At 35.9% G+C, this 20169-nt stretch overlaps 2 protein-coding genes across 4 annotated transcripts; both read left to right on the top strand.

Annotated features, from left to right (window-relative positions):
• The first annotated feature begins 839 nt into the window (after positions 1-839).
• Positions 840-10594, top strand: LOC125257076 (taste receptor type 1 member 3). The gene is made up of 9 exons (XM_048173507.1): positions 840-4938; positions 5026-5226; positions 5323-5623; positions 6268-6624; positions 7604-8020; positions 8114-8317; positions 8637-8757; positions 9175-9545; positions 9805-10594. The coding sequence occupies exons 2-9, from the start codon at positions 5027-5029 to the stop codon at positions 10369-10371; spliced, it is 2538 nt and encodes an 845-aa protein (XP_048029464.1). The 5' UTR covers positions 840-4938; position 5026; the 3' UTR covers positions 10372-10594.
• A 564-nt stretch (positions 10595-11158) lies between these two features.
• odad1 (outer dynein arm docking complex subunit 1) lies at positions 11159-19927 on the top strand. 3 transcript variants are annotated; one of them, XM_048173508.1, is made up of 15 exons: positions 11159-11308; positions 12502-12606; positions 12693-12792; positions 13056-13236; positions 13322-13447; positions 14702-14815; positions 14913-14980; positions 15674-15861; positions 16281-16409; positions 16481-16563; positions 17044-17212; positions 17380-17543; positions 19060-19163; positions 19284-19377; positions 19471-19927. In XM_048173508.1, the coding sequence occupies exons 2-15, from the start codon at positions 12540-12542 to the stop codon at positions 19573-19575; spliced, it is 1692 nt and encodes a 563-aa protein (XP_048029465.1). In that variant the 5' UTR covers positions 11159-11308; positions 12502-12539; the 3' UTR covers positions 19576-19927. The 3 variants fall into 3 exon arrangements, with proteins under 3 accessions (XP_048029465.1, XP_048029466.1, XP_048029467.1); XM_048173509.1 differs by having other exon boundaries at positions 11171-11308; positions 12523-12606; XM_048173510.1 differs by having other exon boundaries at positions 11223-11308; positions 12507-12606.
• The last annotated feature ends 242 nt before the right edge of the window (positions 19928-20169 follow it).

The raw sequence follows: 20169 nt of genomic DNA, 5'->3' as shown, positions 1-20169 counted from the left end.
CCCATGTGAACCAGAAGAACAGGTCAGACAACTGTAGATAAAGGGGGACAACAGGAAACAAGGATGAGTCGTATGTGTTTAACTGCGGGTGGCAGGCTTAGCCAACACGCAAAACCATCAATAAAACACAACACAAAAACGCATCTATTCTAACGTGTAATAAAAGTTAAGGGTTAGAAATTAGAATAGATGCTTTTCAGATAGACATCATTAAATTTCACATAAAACAAAGCAGCAGGCCAACTAGTATTTCATATATTTGGACTGTCAAAACAAACCTTATCATTCTCATCTGAATAAACTAGCATTTCTCTCATCCTACTAAACAGTTCTAGAATCATATTAACACTGTGTTCTTATTTGCACTTTGCAATCTTATCTCAAACACAGCAGGTGATGCAACTGCTGCAGTTGCAATCATACTGGTACTTTTCCTTAAACGTGCTATGTGCAATTTCACTCAATGTAAAATGCTATTTTTTATTCTGGTTTAACTTGCAGATAATACACAGTAGAACAGTAGCACTTTTCAAAAAGGTATCAAACTGACAATGAACCACACTTTCACAGCTTTTATTAATCTTGTTAATTCATTATTAATAATGTTAATTTATATATATTAACAGCTTTTTAAAATTTACAAGCTGTAGATGTTGTAGAAATGAACAAGTTATTATGAATCATTATGAATAACAATGAACTATAGCATGTTTATAAATTAACATAACCCTAGATTAATAAATAACTGCTGTAAAACTGTTGCTACAGTATATAATTAGTAAAAATCTCTGCTGATTGATTGTCTTCCAAAGAATGGAAGACAGGAGCATATCCAAACCCTTGACCAGTATTATCAAACATAAGAGATACTCATTCTTCATAAAAACATGTGCCAAAGCATTTATGTACTTGCAAACACATTGCAGAGCACTGTTTTTGTCCTATAAGACGTATATGAAGACAAAAGAACATGCTGAAGGAGAAGGATTTTCAGAGCAAGTGGGAAAAAGAGCAAAGTAAGGATCAAGTGAGGCAGAGAATGAGAGTCTAGTTAATAATTTGTCAGCGACTGTGGTGGATCTAGCCAGCGTGTTGACAACGGGCCCAGTGTTCTCTGGGTCCGCTGATGGAGATTAGAGCTGGACTCATCCAACCATTCACGGAGGGGAGAGAGAAAGAGCGAGCAAGACGAACATGAGGGGTCTAGTGGGAACGGGGGGGTTTGGATGCAACACAAATGGAAGTTCAACAGAACAAGGCAGTGAGTCCACAGGGAATCAGGCTAGAACAGCATTCTGGGAGCTCTCAGCACTAGCTTTCAGCACTCCCCAAAACGCTCATACACTCTATACTGCTTCCAAATGCAACTGTGCACCTTTTCTGACGTTGGTAAGCTGATGCTTTTTGGAACAGTTTCATCATGCATCTGTTTTTTTCTAAAAATACAATCCTACGCAACACAACAAGCTGTAAACCTGAGCAATAGCGGCAGCAGAACATTCTTACGCAAGCTGTAAAATCTCAGGCGTAAACTAGACACAGGGGAACAAACCAAACACACATGATGTTGACAGAGTAATTATCTGCTGATAGGACATGCAGACTCATAACCGGTCACATCTCCGTTCCCTGAAAGTAGGTACATTCAACCCATGATATCAGCTGTCCAAACACGCTCTGGCTACCCTTGTACGGCCCTGAGGCCATCAGCGTCCACCCACGCATGTCTTTTTTGCCCTCTCTGTGCAAATCACTAGATCTGTATGCCTCTATCACTCAATTCCTTAATCAGATTATATGAATATGTTCAGCTCATAATTGTGCAATAACCTTCTTTACATTGTGTATTTTTGTTTGTTTATCGGAACAAACAGTAACAGCATGCTTTTGCGTTCGTTAATCACTTCTTTAATGAGTACTCTTGAACATTGTGCAAGCAGGGCACATCAGGACGCATGCTAAGATGCACCCTCAACCCACGTTCACTGCATGCTGTTTGCACTGTTCTGCCACCTAGTGGCTTCCTGTGATGAAACAAGTGTGTGGTACAAGATGGTACGTGAAAGGTCAGTGCTTATTACTGTTAAATGATTTGTATGCAAACTAGACAGTCTTTCAAAGTACATACTACAGTAAATGCGTACCCCTTTTAAAACTTTTTAAAAGCCAATGGAGGAAATAAAAGTCTGACTAAAGTGTAATTGTATTCACTACAGAAAAAGATCTGGTGTTAAGAAACCTGGTGTATAAACCTGTGTAGCCTAGTTATTAAGGACCTTGGTTGATAAAATTTTAAGTTCAAACTCTGCGAAGGGTTATACCATTATGCTGTTGAGAAAGACACTTAAAAGCATGCATGCATAAAAACAAACTAAATTAACTTTACTATGTTGACACCTTCTTTTGCACATTTTAGTTACAAAAATATCTTTTAAATTACTGCCACAGTAACAATCTGTTGAACCACTAAAAGTTACCAATTTTTTGCTGACACTGTAACGGACATGTAAAAAGTCATAAAATTTAAATTTACAGTGTGCTATAAGTCACTCAACAATTTTCATAGTCAAAATGGTGTAGCTACTGTAAATGCCAAGATATACTATTTGACTGAGTATGTAGCTTGTTAGGAGGAAAAAACAACAACAAAGAAACATTTCTCTGCCAGTTTGAATGAATCAACTATAAACGTCCATGTTTAATGCAGCCTCAGAGCATAAAACAAACTGCAAATGTGCAGCTTCATAATAACTCACTCACACCAACGCACACGCACACACCCGCTCATCACCACCTACGCATGCAGGAAGAGGGAAGGTGGAAGATCCACCTACGCATGTTTAAAACACACCCATGCAGTGCACTCGAGGAAGGTCGTCCAACTGGGCAACATACAAAATACCCCTATACATCTACATCTGAACATCAAAGCAAAAACAAACTGAAAGGGAAAACATTTTTATATCATACGTATAGATATGACCTTCTTTTCTTAAAAAAAAAAAAAAGAGAAAGCATACGTGCAAACTAAAGAAGAGAGAAAGCAAGAGCAAAGGATCAAAGGTAGCAAAAAGCTTTGAGGCAGATAAAAAAAAACAGGATAAGATGCTTGTGTGCCTTTACTGGTTGATGTCAAGATCTCGAGGGAGATAAAGAAGTTTTTTCTTTCTTTCCTTTTTTCCTTTGACTTAGAGAAAACCTTGATTATAATCATCAATTAAAACATCATTTAGACCTCTGCTGGTTAGTGACATAAGAGATATAATGATTAAGGTTGGCAAAAGCAAGAGACTAGAAATCAGCTATAATGTGTCTGAAAGGTTTTAAAATGTCATATCAAGCTGCAAGTGAGCTTGTTCTATTTATATGGAACAGAAATATGTCTAGCGAATGGATCTCTCAAATGTTTCTCATTTAACATAAATTAACTATTTATGTTATTCATAATTGAAAGATGAACTCTGCTTATGTACTGTATTTACTCTGTATTTACTGTATTTTTAATAATTAGTAGGCAAATAATAATTAAGATTAATCTATTCATCATTTGGATTCAGTCCATTCAACTACATTAATCCTGTGTGAGATTTACAAAATAACATATAAGCAAAAACTAACACCAATGACAATGTAAGAGAAAAATGCTACGAGCCCCACTTCAAATGTATGCAAAGCACTTGTAAACATGTGGCTGGGACTGGAATTCAATATAAGTTCATTTTAACAAGTCAAAAGTGCATGCAAATATCTGACCGATAGATTTGACATTAAACATCTGATGTTACACTTATGCAAATCCATTAAACGCCCACAGTATTAAGTAGATTGTGTATGTGACATTACATAACTTGCAAATACAATAGAGACAGAATAGAAATCTGTATCGTAATATTTAATAATATTCTAAAGAGTTTAAGGTCACAAAATCAATTATATAAAATCTCTGATATAGGTATGTTTAAAATAAATCTTAAAAAAATACATTAAATATTAAAATGGATAGGACATATATTAAGTCATTTGAAAACTTAATTATTTAAATGGGTTGGACAGATATTAAGTCATTTGAAAACATAAATACTTCCTTAGTTTTTGCTGTCTTTCAATGTTTAATTCGCTACTCATGCATCACTCATGCCAAAATCCATCATGAAGCACTTTCTATCAAATCCACAAACAAATACTATGGAAATTTTTGTATGAATGCATTGTGCAAGCCACTTTTCAACTGTCTATTCAACACACATTTTTCCAAACAAATATTTTGTACATCTCTTTTCTGTGCTTGTGTTCTGTCCCTGCACTACACAAAGTGTTTCTGAACATACAAGTTCTGTGATTGGGAAATAACACCCTGTTTGGTAGCAAAAACAATTTTCCTTTGGCTCATATTTTATTGAAGTACACAGACAATAACTTTCTACCCAATGCATAAGAAACTCCTCTGACCTAAACAGTTATTGAATCGCTTTGCACTAAAAAGCAGCAAGACAGAGCTCAAATGAAGAAAGCAAAAAAGAAAGGATTTTTTTTTAAGTTTAACTTGATAATGTCTTAAAAACACAGCACTGAAAGAAAAACTATGAGAGGAGATGCAACTGGAAAGGACCGGCAATTAACAAAGTAGCACAGAGTGAACAACCTGTGTGAACAATCCCATACTTTAAAGCTTTACTCTGTGAATTATCAATGTCATTTAAAACGTGCTTGAACGTTGAGGTGAGACCAGAACATTTCCATGTGAAGCCGGAATGAAACTTGATGTAAACCCTTAATTTACTTGCAAAGCACATGCAAGCTGATCACAGAAGTGTGGGGTGGGGCGTATTACTCACATACTCATGTACGTGTTGTCAGTTGACCATCTAACTATCATAATCACTCGCCATTAAGAGAATCACAACACATCAAAACAAGAAGAGCCTAAGCAATACTGAGGTCAGTCCAGCTATTTCACTTTCATTTATCAATTTCCATTATATAGTGAGTTGCTTCTTCATGCTTCCTGGATTGTCTACTCTCTAGAATGGCTAAGGTGTGGACACTTCTGTTGCTCTGCGGTATTCTGGGGTCTGGACTCAGCGAGAATCCATCATGGTTTGAGAACATCTCAACAAATCTTTTCAAATCCCCTGGAGATATTCTGATAGGAGGACTTTTCCCTATTAACGATCTCACCAGTGAACTGAGCCAACGGGTAAAGCCTGACGATCTTGAGTGCAACAGGTAAATTCTTTCAGGAAGCCATATTGACCGCATAGCCTGCAAAATTTGAAAAAGCTTTACTCCCTGAAATAACCTTTAATTATTCTGTTTTGGCAGTATAAGCACATTTGGTCTGTCTCTCTCATTGGTGATGAAGTTCTCTGTGGATGAGATCAATTCCTTAGAGGATCTTCTACCTGGAATCACACTAGGATTTGAAAATTACGACACCTGCATGCAACCAGCCGTTGTCATGAAGCCCGTCCTCCAGTTTCTCACAAAGGAATCAACAGAGGAACTGGACATCTCCTGTAACTACACTGACTACAAGACTCGTGTTATAGCTATCATAGGCCCGAACAACTCAGAGTTGGTTCCGGTCATTGGCAAGCTGATTGGGTTTTTTCTGATGCCACTGGTGAGTTGCCATTAAAAGTGTTAGAGGATGAAACATAAAATGTCATTCTAACAGAAAAAGAATGTAAAATGCTAAAGAAAAACTAAATTAATTAACCAAAAATACTTTACTGTAAAAATTGTTTAGGTAAAAAGGGTAAAACTTTCCAAAAAAGGTTTCATTTGTTAACATTAGTTAAATATATTAGTTAGCATGAACTAACAATAAATACTTCTACAGCATTTATTTATCTTAGTCCATGGTAATTTCAGCATTTACTAATACATTTTTAAAATCCAAAGTTGTATTTGTTAACATTTTGTTGATGCACTGTGAACTAACATGAACAAACAATAAATAGATTTTTACAAACTAACATTAACAAAGGTGAATAAATGCTTTAAAAATATATTGCTCATTGTTAGTATGCATGTAGCATGTCCCACTGGCCATATTAGTTAATATAACTGATGTTAACAAATGATACCTGTAAAGTGTTATTGAAAAAGAATTCATTTTTGGAAGAAAAAAAATATAAGTAACAAGTATAATGCATGTACTTTTACCTAATATATTATTTTTAAAAAATGAATATTTTAAAAACGATCTCAAAATCTGGGATGCTCTTCCTGTTTTTGAATTCATCTCTAATTGCCCAATCTTAGATTAGCTATGGTGCCACCAGCGACATGTTCAGCGACAAAGAGACCTTCCCGTCCTTCATGCGCACAGTTCCCAGTGATCGCTGGCAGGTTGCGGCCATGGTGCAGCTTCTGAAAGAGTTTGGGTGGAACTGGGTGTCAATAGTAGGTAGTGATGATGAATACGGACAGAAGGGTCAGCAGCAGTTTTCCAGCATGGCCAATGAGGAGTCCATCTGTGTGGCATATCAGGGTTTGATTCCTGTATACAGTGATCCAGTGCCAACGATAAAAGAGATTCTTAATCGAATTGTGGACGCCAAAGTGGGAGTGGTGGTGGTCTTCTCTCTCCCCAAGCCAGCCAGAGACTTCTTCATAGAGGTGAAAAAACTTTTTGCAACTTTAAATGGGCCATATTGTGAAAAAAAATATTTGATCTTTTGAAGTACAGGAGTTCAGGATTCAGAACTGTAAACTTTCTGGCCAGAACAAAAAAAGACCAATCAATTACAAGATGCAAAAGAGCCTTGTTCCAAAATTGTTGGATTCCCAAATACATTAATATGACACCACATACAACTGCTGGCTACAATTTAGCACAGGCTTTTTTCTTGTTATCCCTTCGAAAAGAAGCATAAAGCTGCTCTTCCTCTTTGGTGAAACAAACTGCAAACCTCACATCACTTTCAAGAAACAGCTAAAGACACCGCTTACCAAATCTACAACCATAAACAAGGGCACTTACTTTAAAACTGGCATTGTGTACTATAAATTTTGATCACTCTTATGACAAAATTCATGTGAAGTCCTTTCAGATAAAAGCATTTGCTAAATAAATAAACGTAAATTAAGTATGGGCTGTTATTCATTTTGCATGCAAAGAGGGTGTTCACATAAACATTTACGGGTTGTTCAAACAGACCATGTTTTTTTGTTTAAGAATGCAAGATGCAGGACAGTGGAATGGAAAACAAATGCAAGGTCACAAAGTATGTTTAAACTAACTTGAGCACTGCTGTTTTTAGCAGCCTGCAAAACATGCGAGGCACGAGTGCAATGGTCAAAGACATCCAACTAGGGCATGTTTAGATAAAAAAAACATGAAAAAGCAGTGCAGTAGAATGCAAAGACGCGTTCTGTGTGAACAGCCCCTTAAAGTCAAAGCAGCAAAAACAGCCTGTTTAAATTTAAGGCTTAAAAAGACAGAAACATTATGAAACATTATAGGTGCAGGAAATAGTGGGCCTCAGGGAAAAATATTAATATGTAATTCATGTTCTCTTTTTCATTCACTTCTTTATATTCATAAGTCTACAGGTTTTGGTGATTCTAAATGTTCTTGTCGTCATTACCTGACCAGGTAATCAAACGCAACATAACAGCCGTTTGGGTGGCAAGCACAGCATGGTCTCTGAGCGATGGTGTATCCACCCTGCCCGGCATCAATTCAATAGGCACAGTACTGGCGTTTGCCGACATCACCAGACCTCTTCACCTATTCAATCCCTATATCCGTGAGCTCTTCAAAATAATGGAGGAGACACAAATCCCCCAGGAGCCAGATACAGAAATCTCCCCTCTGGACAACCCTTGCCCAAGCTGCAGCTTCCTAAGCCAAGCCAACGTGAGCATGGTAGAGGTAAAACTTGTGGAGCGGTCAGCTTTCAGTGTGTATACTGCCATCTACTGTGTTGCATATGCACTGCATGACTTGCTTGGATGCAATGCCACCAGCTGTGCTCTAAATCCCAAGACTGACCAAGTATATCCTTGGCAGGTAATCACTCACAAGTATTTCTTTCTGTAAATCGGCTTGTTTTAGCCTACAAGATTAAAAGTGTACTAACAGAACAATATATTTTTCCAACAGCTGTTACAGAAACTCCAAAAAGTTTCTGTAGATCTAGAGGGAGTCAATTTTAAGTTTGATAAAGAGGGTAATCCAAACTTTGGCTACGATTTTATGCAATGGATCCTTAATGACACCACTGTGCAATTTGATGGAATTGGATACTTTTATCAGAATCTCACAATTGATAAAGAAGACATAATATGGCACACGAAAAATGGGAAGGTATGAAGGGGGCAAATGCTTGTAAATGCATGAAATGCTTCATATAACTTGTTTTATTACCAGCCAATAGTTTTGAGACACTTTCTCATGATCCTTAAAATCCTTTCATTTAAAGGCATAAATGATAAAATTAGTTTTGTAGATTAATAATATATAATGCTTAAATATGGATTTTTTTTGGAACATTTTACTGTTATTTTAACTATAATTCTAAAATATGTAAAATTGTAATAATAGAGAATGAGTCACAAATGTGTCCAAACTTGTGACTGATTCAAGTGTACAGCCTGCATCTCTTGACAAATGGTCTCTGTAACAGGTGCCATTGTCCACTTGCTCCTCAGACTGTGGGATAGGACAAGTGCGCAGAGTTAAAGGCTTCCACTCCTGCTGTTTCGACTGCATTGACTGCAAGGAGGGAACGTACCTAAACAGCTCAGGTGCTACTAGGGTCCAGAATTAACTTTTCCATTAAGGGCCAATATTTCTTAAACTTTTTAAGAATGTTTAATGATGCTTTATTCTGTTCAAAGGTAGAATAATTGCATGTTATGAGATTAGTGCAATTTTAAATATCCTACATAGAGTATACAAATTATACAGTTAAAAAACAGGAACTAAATGTAATTCCCTAAATGCATTTTTGCCCCAACCCCATTAATTTCTGACCCAGGGTCAACTACACTAACATAGGTTTTCAAGTCATTCTAAACAACCCTAATAGGACTGTTAATATTTGCTCTGAACATACTTGCTTTATCTAACATGCCTGTAGAAAATAGAAAATGCATGCATTTATGAACTCTTTGCCATTTGATTTCGACTTACCTTAATCTGCCTCCTCTTTTGATTGGAAGATGACATCCAGTGTAGAGCATGTCCCACTGGCCAGTGGTCCACCCTACGAAGCACAAGCTGTGTCTATCCCATCTATACGTACCTGGACTGGAGCAACTATGAGTCAATCGGACTCATTCTGGGAGGAATTTTGGTGCTTGCATCACATGTATGGGTAGGGGCTCTATTTTTCATGCACAGAGGAACTCCACTGGTGAAAACTGCAGGTGGACCGTTGACTGTCCTTACCCTGTTGAGCCTAGCGGGAGAATGTATAAGCCTGGTGCTGTTCCTGGGTCAGCCGGGAGACATTGTGTGCCGTCTGCAGGAGCCACTAAACGCCTTTTTTCCGACTGTGGCCCTCTCAGTCATTCTGACCATTTCCCTTCAGGTGATCTTTTAAAAATTAAAGAAAGAAGGCATCAATGCATAATAAAAGCCATTTTAATTTAATAAAATTAAATAAATAATGTAATAAAATTAAACTGAAGTATTAATACAAAATTGTGGTACTGTGATGAGTTGCCACTTGAGGTTTAGTGTAAAATCTGAGTCCTGAAATAAAACCAAATAGAACCACTGTATTAAAACAAGACATACAAAAATAAATAAATAAGTAAAATAATCTACTGCCATCTTTTACTTACCAGATTGTGTGCGTCACAGAGTTTCCTGAAAAGTCTCCCGATCACCTGGAGAACCTACGAGGACGAGGAAGCTTGTTTGTGATTCTGGGATGTTGCGGGCTCCAGGCGGGACTATGTGGTTGGTACGCCCGAGAAGGTCCCTCCCTGACCCAATACGTGGCCAGTTTGGAGGTGAACTATGTGAAAACGTTTCTGCGTTGCCCAGTGGAGCCCATGTTAAACTTCGGCTTGATGCTTGGTTTCAATGTTCTTCTGGCACTGATATCATTCATGTCCACCTTCATGGCTCTCAAGCCACCAGGACAGTACAACCTGGCCAGAGATATCACCATCTCCACCTTGAGTTACTGTGTAGTGTGGGTGATGTTCATCCCCATCTACACAAGTCTAAATGATAAAGATAAGTCTATTGCTCAAGTAGGAGTCAGTTTACTTAGTAACATAGGACTGGTAGCGGCCTATTTCTTCCCTAAATGCCACCTGTTGGTCAAACACCCAGAACTCAACACAGATGATCACTTTCGTACATTTTTAGAAGGGGTCCCACCAACACCACCTGAAGAAAGCTAGAAACAATTGCTAAATTATTAATATTATTGTTATTAGTCTCTATGTTATGCCTGGTTGTGATTGGCCAGTCGCTGTAGTTCGTGGTCATATATTTTTGTATAACGATCCTAATGATCCTTTCTTTCTTAAGTCTCATATAAAACATTTCAACGTCAATCAATTTTTAATTTGGTAAGCAGTATGCAGTCATCTGCTATAATATATATATATATATATATATATATATATATATATATATATATATATATATATATATATATACACACACACAGTCAAACCAAAAATTATTCAGACATTTTTTATATATTTTTACTAGTGGGTGCAGTACAGTATAGTTAATTTATGCAAGTGAGGATAGCAAAATAAAGTAAACTGTGACATATTATACCCAAAAATTATTCATACAGTGGACTACCAGTAAAATTGATAAAAAATTTGGTACCAAAGATTATTCAGACACTTTGACCTGACCATGTTTTGCTTAAGTTCTATGTGACATAATTTATTTATTTTTTCTGACACAGTTTAACTCTGAGATCTTGTCATATTTTATTACCATTTTTTTAAACTATAGTGAATAAACTGTATTAATGGATGAAATGTTCAAGGTGTCTGAATACATTTTGGTTTGACTGTATACTGGATATTCATACAATATTACAATTCAATGACTTTTAATAAAGTAAATAGAAAATAATTATTGTCAAATAATTAATGCTTTCTTTTATGACTACTGTTTTACATGTTTAATTTTAATTAAAAACAAAAAATAATAATAAAGCTGAATTGAAAGTCTTTCACTGGTCTCGTGTTTGTGAGAAACAGCGCCCGCTATGGATAGTTTACCACTATTTTCCTTAGAGACTGTTGCTAACAACTTTGACTAATATGAGGAAGACATGTCAAATAAAACCACCTGAAGAGTGATAACAGTAAGGTAAGATAAGCCTTTATTTACCTCACCATATTTTACTGTTACCAGAGGCAGCGATCTCTGATAAAATGAAGCTAGTTTTAAGTAGCATTATTTAAAAAATTTATATTTTTGAGCATAGCTTGACTACGTTCTCTTCTTGATTATATAGCATCATCACTGTAAAAATCTAAGTAATATAATTTGAATTAATTAACATAAAACTTTTTATTATGGGCGCGAAAAAAGTTACGGTTGTCTGTGTAGAAAAATGTACTGTAAACAAATACTACTGTGGTACTACCATGGTGTAGGTAATTAACGTAAATTATTGTGATAACATGGTATTCGAATATATACATCCTGGAACTGAATTATTACCTAACGTACATATGGTATTTACCTGCTACTCCAAGGTACTCCAAAGAGATCATGGTATTACCAAAGTACAAGCCCAAAAGCATGGTGATACCATGGTAATTTTAGTTAGTCAACAGAACACCAGTATAAATAATGGTTAAAATTAAAAACGATGCATAGTTACTCACATAACGTGAGGGAAAATCAGACGTTAGCCTACCACCGCGTTCACCGTCGAATATTTACCGTCTTTTTCGTTGTCCTCTGCTTCTTCTTTGTTATATTCATCCAAAAACTCTTCACTTTTTTCTCTTTTCTTTTTTTTTTAATCAAATTTCATATTTATTTACCTGAAAGTCTCGATTTTTGTATTTGACGAATCGATTACTCCCGCCACAGACGCAGTGCGCATGTGCGGATTATGACCCGTTGCTATCGCGCGTTTCTGGGAAAATTCATCAAAATAATTTTTAAATCTCAATGAATCAAATGTTTAATGTACTATACTTGATGATACATGTTTTACCTGTACTTTAAACCTAATATATACACCATATTATTTTATATTCGCTGTGTAATCTAAAATGATACACATTATATTATTTTCATTTTATATATGTAAACAATCTTATATACACCCAGTATTTTAAAGGGTTTTGGAGAGTTTAGTTCTTATATATATATATATATATATATATATATATATATATATATATATATATATATATATATATATATTTTTTTTTTTTTTTTTTTTTTTTTTTACAAATCTCGAAATAGGTGACCTTCGTTTTTTTTGTTACTTATCTTTTGTCTTTATAATTCAAAGCTTTGTTTTGGTCTGCACCTGTTGTTAGCCCAGTGTTTTGTGACTATAGTCATCATCATCATCATCATGCCTCGTGGAAGATCAGCAGCCAGTGTCCTCTCTGACAGCAGTGACTTGGACTTTGATGGAATTGGTATGCAAATAACACATTGTTAATGATAATTAATAATTATTATCATGCAGATGAATGTTTTTATGCAACCAGCTGTTTGTGTCCAGTTGAGACAGAGGTGGAAAAACTGCAGAGACAGTTTCGTATAACAGAGGGGGATCGGCAGGCCTACAGCATCCAGTCACAGGAAAAAATTCGCAAACAGCGGTCGGTCCCATTGTCATTGCCATTAAAGTTTTTTGTTTTGTTTATTAAGTCTATTATTTAAACTGACAATGACAAACCTAATCAGATATAAAGTAAATATTATATTTATTCTAAAAATGCATTGTTTTTCTCTTAGGAGTAGGGTTAGGATTTGTCAGTAGAAGCCTATTGAATGTCCTTATTATGTACATGTATTGCATTGTGGGTTGTATGCAATGTATGTTTGAGCATATTTAGTTTGATGTGTGCGAATTTGTCCGCAGGCAGGAGATTTCTAAGCTGCGTGAGGAACAGGAGGAGTTGCTGCGTGTGTTTGAGTGCCAGTCAAATAAAAAGAGCGACAATCAGGACACTGAGTGTATCCAAACTCTGCTGGAGCAACGAAACACAATGGATGATCAACTAGAGAATGAGAGACTGACCCAAACACAGCTGGAACAGGAGGTGTGCCTATTAGTAAACTTTGCCACATTACACATCTCACACTGTTGGTGCTACAAATGGTTATTTGCATGCATTCTGTTTGCAGATCACGAATATGGAGAAAAGGCTGGTGGAAGTGAGAAGAGGAGAGATCACGGCTTCCCAGAGTCACACATCTCAGGCCCGCCACGCTCAAAAGGCCACACGCACCCTGGAGAACAAACTAGACCGGGTAAACAGAGAATCAAACATTTCACAGCATGCAGTTTATATGTAAATCAGTGTAGATTTAAGTAGTTTTTTGGCCAGAATACACTGCAGACTGGACCAGACTCTGGCAAAACATTTGGCCATACAAAACTAGATGTTATTTTGTTCCATAGATGATGCTGGTGTGAGTAGGTACATTTATATGAAACCAAATAATCTGTTAGTAACCAAATTGATGTCTCAATCGGACTGAAAAGCCTTGATTTAATCACCTCAATAGATCCATATAAAATTTCGATTTGATTGAAAGGAGTGGTGAAGACCTGGAATAATCCTATCAAATTTTTGGAGTGCTGAAGAAACATGTTGTGCAACATGAATATAGTGCAGAATATTGATGCCGAAAACATTGAAATGAAGACATTTTTAGGTGTATCGCCAAAAAAAAAAAAATACATCCATAGAAATATGTTTTGCATTTGACATAAGTAGATAAAACAAAACAAAAAACTGCTAAAGACATATATTTTTCGTCAACACTTGACCCAGTAATAGTAGCACTTACTTTTTATTTATCTTTCTTTTCTTCGATTTCTACTCTTTTTCCATCTATTTGTGTATTTGGAAAAAATAAAAAATAAAAATTCCTTGCTACGAGCACTTTACTGATTAAACCGTGACTTGACACAGCACTTGTTGTACTCATGTTGATTTGATTGCTTCTACTATTCTCAATTGTAAGTCGCTTTGGAGAAAAGCGTCTGCTAAATGACTAAATGTAAATGTAAAACAGTGGTCAGTGACACTCCTACTATGTGTGAGTTCATCATATGTGCTGTGCATTGGTGTATGTGAATAATGGCAGTAACCACAAAAATAACCACAATTCTTAGCAAATAATCATAATTTATGGAGTTTTGGTCTACTGAATTTTATTTCGGACAGAGTTTTGTTGGCTGTACAAACGGTATGTTGTTAAACAACAGTATGATCCATTAAACACACTGTACTTCTATTCCTCACATAGAAGCCTGTCATTCCCGTCAAAAATAAATATGGTGCTACCCTGACTAAGGTCTGTTGTCTCTGGTTCTGAATGTAGCAGAATACATTTTTGCTCATAATATATGTAATGCACATGTAATCGGATTGCAAAGTTTAGGGTTCATATAAACAGAACTTTCAGAATATGAAAACTGTTTGGATTCATTCGGATTGATGAAAATCAGTGCATGAAAACATAGAGTGTGATTTGTTCCCCTTGTTGTCCCTGCAGGCTCTTATTCGCTTTAACGAACAGCTGACGAAGAACAGCCAGCTCAGAGAAGAGCTCGAGACACTCCGCATGGAGCGCGTCCGATTCCAGCAGCTGCATCGCAGACTGGAGAAGGTTGGGCATTCTGGGCAGCTCTGGGGTGTATAATGAGTTTGAGGGATGCAGTGATTGAACACAGTTAAAACAACTGCTGTTGTCTTTTGTTATTCAGGTATTGCAAGATGTTCGTAAGGATATCGGTGAAGTTATCGACATGTCAACCACAGCTTATGATGCAAGGTGAGAGAGATACTTTGAGATTTTACGTTGCTTCGCTAATATAAAGAGTTCCTAAAATCATGAAAAACCTGACAAGGAATAAAATCCAATAACGTCAAGGAAATTTCTATTATGAATATAATATTCTTTTTAGCTCAGTGCCAATAAATACTGTATCATTAGCTGATTTTTGATTGCTAAATATGTGATATTTTAGACAACATGACATTTATTATAGTTTCTATTAATACATTGAATTTATATTTGAATTAGTTTTTTATTAGCAGTTTTCATTTTAATTTTCATTTATGTGCTTTTGTTATTTTTATTAGGTTTTTATTTTGTTCATTTTTTATTTTATTTTTTTTCTAATTTAGTTTTTTATTTATTTCCAGTTAGTAATTTTAGTGCTTTGGTTTAAATTTATTTCAGTTATTTGTCAAGGACAAATAACATTTCAGCTATATATAATTAATATATTATTCCACGCAGTCTTGATTAAATCAAATGCATGTCATTTTAATTAAACTGATTGCTGCACATCTCTAGCATCACCAGTCTGAAATGCAAAAGTTTTCCCAACCACTTTCAACACAGAAAAATTGCAAACGTCACTTTTAATAGAGAGTTATCATTTTGTATGGTATTACAAATTGCTCCACCCTCAATAAGTGGACATTTGTTGCCGGTTCTAATTAAATGTGTGTATTTAAGAGAGGAGGCTCAGACCAAAATGACCATGATGAAGGAGAAGGCGATAAAGGATTTTGCGCAGTACTCAGCTGAGAAGAAGGAGTTGGAGAGAGTCATCGCTCATGAACGCAGACTCAAAGAGTTCATGGCCACCAAGAGTAACGAGAGAACCGCTATGGATGATGGACAGGAAATGAGACGCAGACAAGGTCAGAGAGCAATAATTGTAACCAAAAATTGTTGTTAATTAAATTGTATACACTACCGTTCAGAAGTTTGGGATCAGTAAGATCAAATTTCTGTCATGAAACTCTAGATAGGTCAGCTGATTCTATATAGGGGACAGCTGATTGGTTCCTGTTGAATCAGTAGCCAATAAGCTTGCTGCTCAGCCTTCAATTGCTTGGTCAGCATTTGCTGTAGCAGTTGCAGCACGCTTTCAGAAACCCTTCATCAGTAACCAACAGCAGCAGTATAGCAGATCTATTCCGCCAAGACCAAACATATCAACATTGTCACATCCATTACCATGCAAGAGTTGTCATGACAGAATTTAATTTAATGCATCTTTTCTGAATACTGAGTACTATTTTTTGGCCGAAAAGTTAACAATGTGTGCTGATGGCAGAGATGAAGCAGCAGAGGAGGGCAGACGCCGGAGAGGTCACATTTGAAACTCTGGAGGAGGTTTTCCAGCAGATTAAGAGATTGACTGGAGAAGATAATTTGGAGATGTTAGTTACAAAATTCATCAAGGGTGAGTTTTCTGATTTATGATAACAAATGATTGCATTGTTTTATGCTACAACTCTTTTTGTTTTTTAACAGTTGAGGACAGGAACTTTGCTCTTTTCAACTATGTGAATGAACAGAACATAGAAGCTGAGAAACTGAGAGAGCAAATCCATCAGGTCAGTGCGAATCACAGAACTAGTAGAATAAGACCCAAAACATACATATTGTTCACAAGTTGACATAATCATTTAATTTACATAAGATGATGAGGAAGGACAGTTTAGCCCCCTCCACTTTTTGTGAGATAATGATTCGAGTTTCATGAGGTTTATTTTACTTAGCAGTGAAAATGTAGTATTGAAAAATTACTTTGTTATTTTAGTATTATTTATTTACTATTATAGTGTTAATATAGTGTAGTATTTATACTATTATATATATATATATATATATTATTGATTTTGTTATGTGATTTTATCATTTTTATTATATTTAGTTTTTTTCTGTTTAGCTTTAATTTAGTTTTTAGTTGTAGTAATTTTAGTACTCATTTTATTTCAGGTAGTTGCCAAGGAACATGCATAATGTTATTCACATTCACATTTTAATATAGGCACAACAGTAGAAAAACATTTTTTGTGTTGATGCTGTTCCAGATTGGAGAAGAGATGGAGCAGTTGCACATGAAAGGTGTCCAACAGGAACAGGAAAATCAGGTGGCGTTACAACAGGTGAAGGATCTACAGGAAGAGTGTGAGAGACAGACCCAACAGTATGAAGCCCAGGCCAATGACATCAACAAGATCCTTGATCAGATCAACACAGGTACTAGTAAAAGTCACCCTAACATGCATTACCATAACCACATGGATAAACCCTGGAAGAATCAAGATAACTTGTCATAGTATTGTCTTAGAAGAAGAATTATACTTAAATGAAACTTGTGTTTTTATACACAAAAGTAGCAGTTGCACATGTTGATGTCATTCTAGGGATAGACAGTGTGTTCAATAAGATTGACTGCGACCCCACACTGGTGGTAGACATGCTGGGCTCTTCCTCTGGGATTAGTGGCAGTAACGTCATGACGTACCTCAGCCTGGTGGAGCAGAGGACCAGTGACCTGCTCACCATTCAAGCCTTCATTAAATCTAAGGTACAGCCACACATGTACCAGAAGGTACCAACAGGTTATTTCATAAGCTGTGTCCGAAATCTCCCCCTATACCCTTAAATAGGGCACTTTTTGAGGGGACAGCCATTTGTAGTAGTTGTGCCCAAAACCGTAGTGAATGTTATCGAGTGCACTCATTCAATCCCACAACGAGTGTACAACCAATGTATGCTCATAGCTAGAGAATACCCATAATGCACTGTGAGGGTCATGCCAAGGGAATTCCTGCATCTGACCAGGAGATGGCGCCTCCAGCATCTGCTTTCCAAACCACTGGTTAAATGTGGCTATAGCGTAATATCATACAGGTATAAATTCCTATTTAATTGATTGTTAAATTGTTTAATTAAGGTTTATATATGACAGAGTTCAAGTTTTGCAAAGTTTTAAATAATTATTAAACAACAAGCACTATATGCAAAAGATGTACTCAGTGTCAGAATTCACTCACTAATTTTTATTCACTCCTTCAGGTGAACTACAGTCAAACCAAAATTTATTCAGACACCTTTCATTCATTAACATTCATATAGTTTATTCACTATAGATTAAAAAAATGATAATCAAATATGACAAGATCTCAGAAAAAAATCATCTTAATTATGTCAGATAACACTTTATCTTACATAAATGAACTATAGTGTCCTGCACCCACTAGTAAAAAATATATCAAAAATATAAAAAATGTCTGTATATTTTTTGGTTTGACTGTATATTAGTGGACTAATGTAGAGAATAGTGAATGAGGGTATAGGGGGCGATTTTTTTTATCTTTGTTGCTTTAACAACATTAAACAAACAATGCAAAGCCATGCATTAGAGCAGTTTTACTATGGTAAAAAAAGTAGTGTAGAATACTTAAAATAGTCTAAAAAGGGCATCTGTTGTACCCCGGAGAATTGGTGCCCAATTATTATCAGTTATTATTGGTGCTTAATTATTATTAAAGGTTCTTATTATTATCAGTAATTAGTTTTTGCTGATTAGTATTTTTGTAGAAACCATGATACATTGTTTTCAGGATACTTTGATGAATAGAAGGATCAATGAACAGCATTCATTTGAAATAGAAATCTTTTGTAACATTAGAATTGTGCCTTTACTGTCACTTTTGATCACTTTAAAACATCCTTGCAGAATAAAAGCATTAGCTTGAATGGTAGTATCACAGTTTACACAAAAATATTAAGCAGCACAACTGTTTTCAACATTGATAATAATCAGAAATATTTCTTGAGCGGCAAATCAACATATTAGAATGATTTCTGAAGGATCATGTGACACTGAAGACTGGAGTAATGATGCTGAAAATTCAGCTTTGATCACAGGAATAAATTACTTTTAAAAATATATATTAAAATAGAAAACAGTGCTTTTAAATTATAATAATATTTCACTGTTTTACAGTGTTTTTGATCAAATAAATGCATCCTTGACTGGTATAAGAGGTTTATTCCAAACTGCTGACCAGTAGTGTATCTGTAATGTAAATAAATAGGACGAGGAGAAGAGTTACGACCTGAAAGAGGTCGCTCAGTTCCTGCTGGGTCAGAAGCCAGATGTGCAGAAACATGCAGCGATCGTTCAGCCCCCCATTACCAGGTGAGAGCAGCTTCCGTATAGGCACAGTGTATGGAGATAAAACAAATTTACACATAATATGTGGAAAAGATGACTCTAGTTCGTTAATATATGCTCCTGGTCTTATTGTGCACGATTCAGGCAGGATTATGAGGCAGAGGACTCTTCTCTCACAGATGAGGAGGATCGACCTTTGACCCACAAAGAACTCCATCAGCACGTTATGATGAGCAGTGTAAGACACACAGAATGGCTCATTCCCATTTTGATTTATTCATTAACAACGTTGCATTGCAGTTACAAGGTGTTTGTTGGTTATCTGTCACAGGTCCTGCGTAAAGACGAGTCTCTACATACAGGAAGAGGAAAAGATGTGAAAACCCCAAAGAGCAGCACCATGTCTAGCAGCAGACAGCGTTCACTGGAGGCTTAAGACACACTCTTGTGTTCTAATAAAAATGCTGAATATGAAATTTAGGCTCTAATTCTTGCTAAATGGTTATCTACCTAGACTATACCTAGATAATTTATGACAAGATAAAAATTCTGTCATTGTTGACTCATCACCCCATATGCTGTTCTAAGGAACAAATGTTAGAAGTTTGGAATGAAATGAGTGTTCCTAACAACAAACAGAAGAGGGCAGAATTTATCCATGTTAGCGAGTCAGATCATACTAGAATTCCCACAATGCCCTCATGTCTGTCATGTTGCCTGAATAAATCTAAATAATCTTTTTCCAGTACCCAGTTCTTTGTTTTGTTAAATAAATCGTCAAGTGGTCACTTGCTTTTGTGTTTGCCATGTTTCTATTTAAGACAGTTATGCTTCAGAGTGAGGCAATAAAAGTTTGGCATAACAACAATTTCCAGGTATTGTGTTTTCAACTTTTATCAGACATTAGATCATTTTAGCAAATCTATTTTGGAGACTATTTATCTCAATTACTATATTTTGACTGATTGGGCATTATTTCAGCAATGAGGCACTTGAGGTCATGTTAAATTATGAATATAGTAAAACAATC

The sequence above is a fragment of the Megalobrama amblycephala genome, linkage group LG21, assembly GCF_018812025.1.
Source record: "Megalobrama amblycephala isolate DHTTF-2021 linkage group LG21, ASM1881202v1, whole genome shotgun sequence".
Taxonomy (NCBI): domain Eukaryota; kingdom Metazoa; phylum Chordata; class Actinopteri; order Cypriniformes; family Xenocyprididae; genus Megalobrama; species Megalobrama amblycephala.
This window is presented reverse-complemented; position numbering and strand designations above follow the sequence as displayed.

Bases quoted from the DNA above. Each gene is read 5' to 3' on its own strand.
- odad1 (XM_048173508.1), top strand. From the start codon at position 12,540: ATGCCTCGTGGAAGATCAGCAGCCAGTGTCCTCTCTGACAGCAGTGAC. The intron at 16,410-16,480 runs GTGAGTTTTCTG...GTTTTTTAACAG, and splicing joins AGTTACAAAATTCATCAAGG to TTGAGGACAGGAACTTTGCT. The intron at 17,544-19,059 runs GTACAGCCACAC...GTAAATAAATAG, and splicing joins AAGCCTTCATTAAATCTAAG to GACGAGGAGAAGAGTTACGA.
- LOC125257076 (XM_048173507.1), top strand. From the start codon at position 5,027: ATGGCTAAGGTGTGGACACTTCTGTTGCTCTGCGGTATTCTGGGGTCT. The intron at 6,625-7,603 runs GTGAAAAAACTT...TTACCTGACCAG, and splicing joins CCAGAGACTTCTTCATAGAG to GTAATCAAACGCAACATAAC. The intron at 8,021-8,113 runs GTAATCACTCAC...TTTTTCCAACAG, and splicing joins ACCAAGTATATCCTTGGCAG to CTGTTACAGAAACTCCAAAA.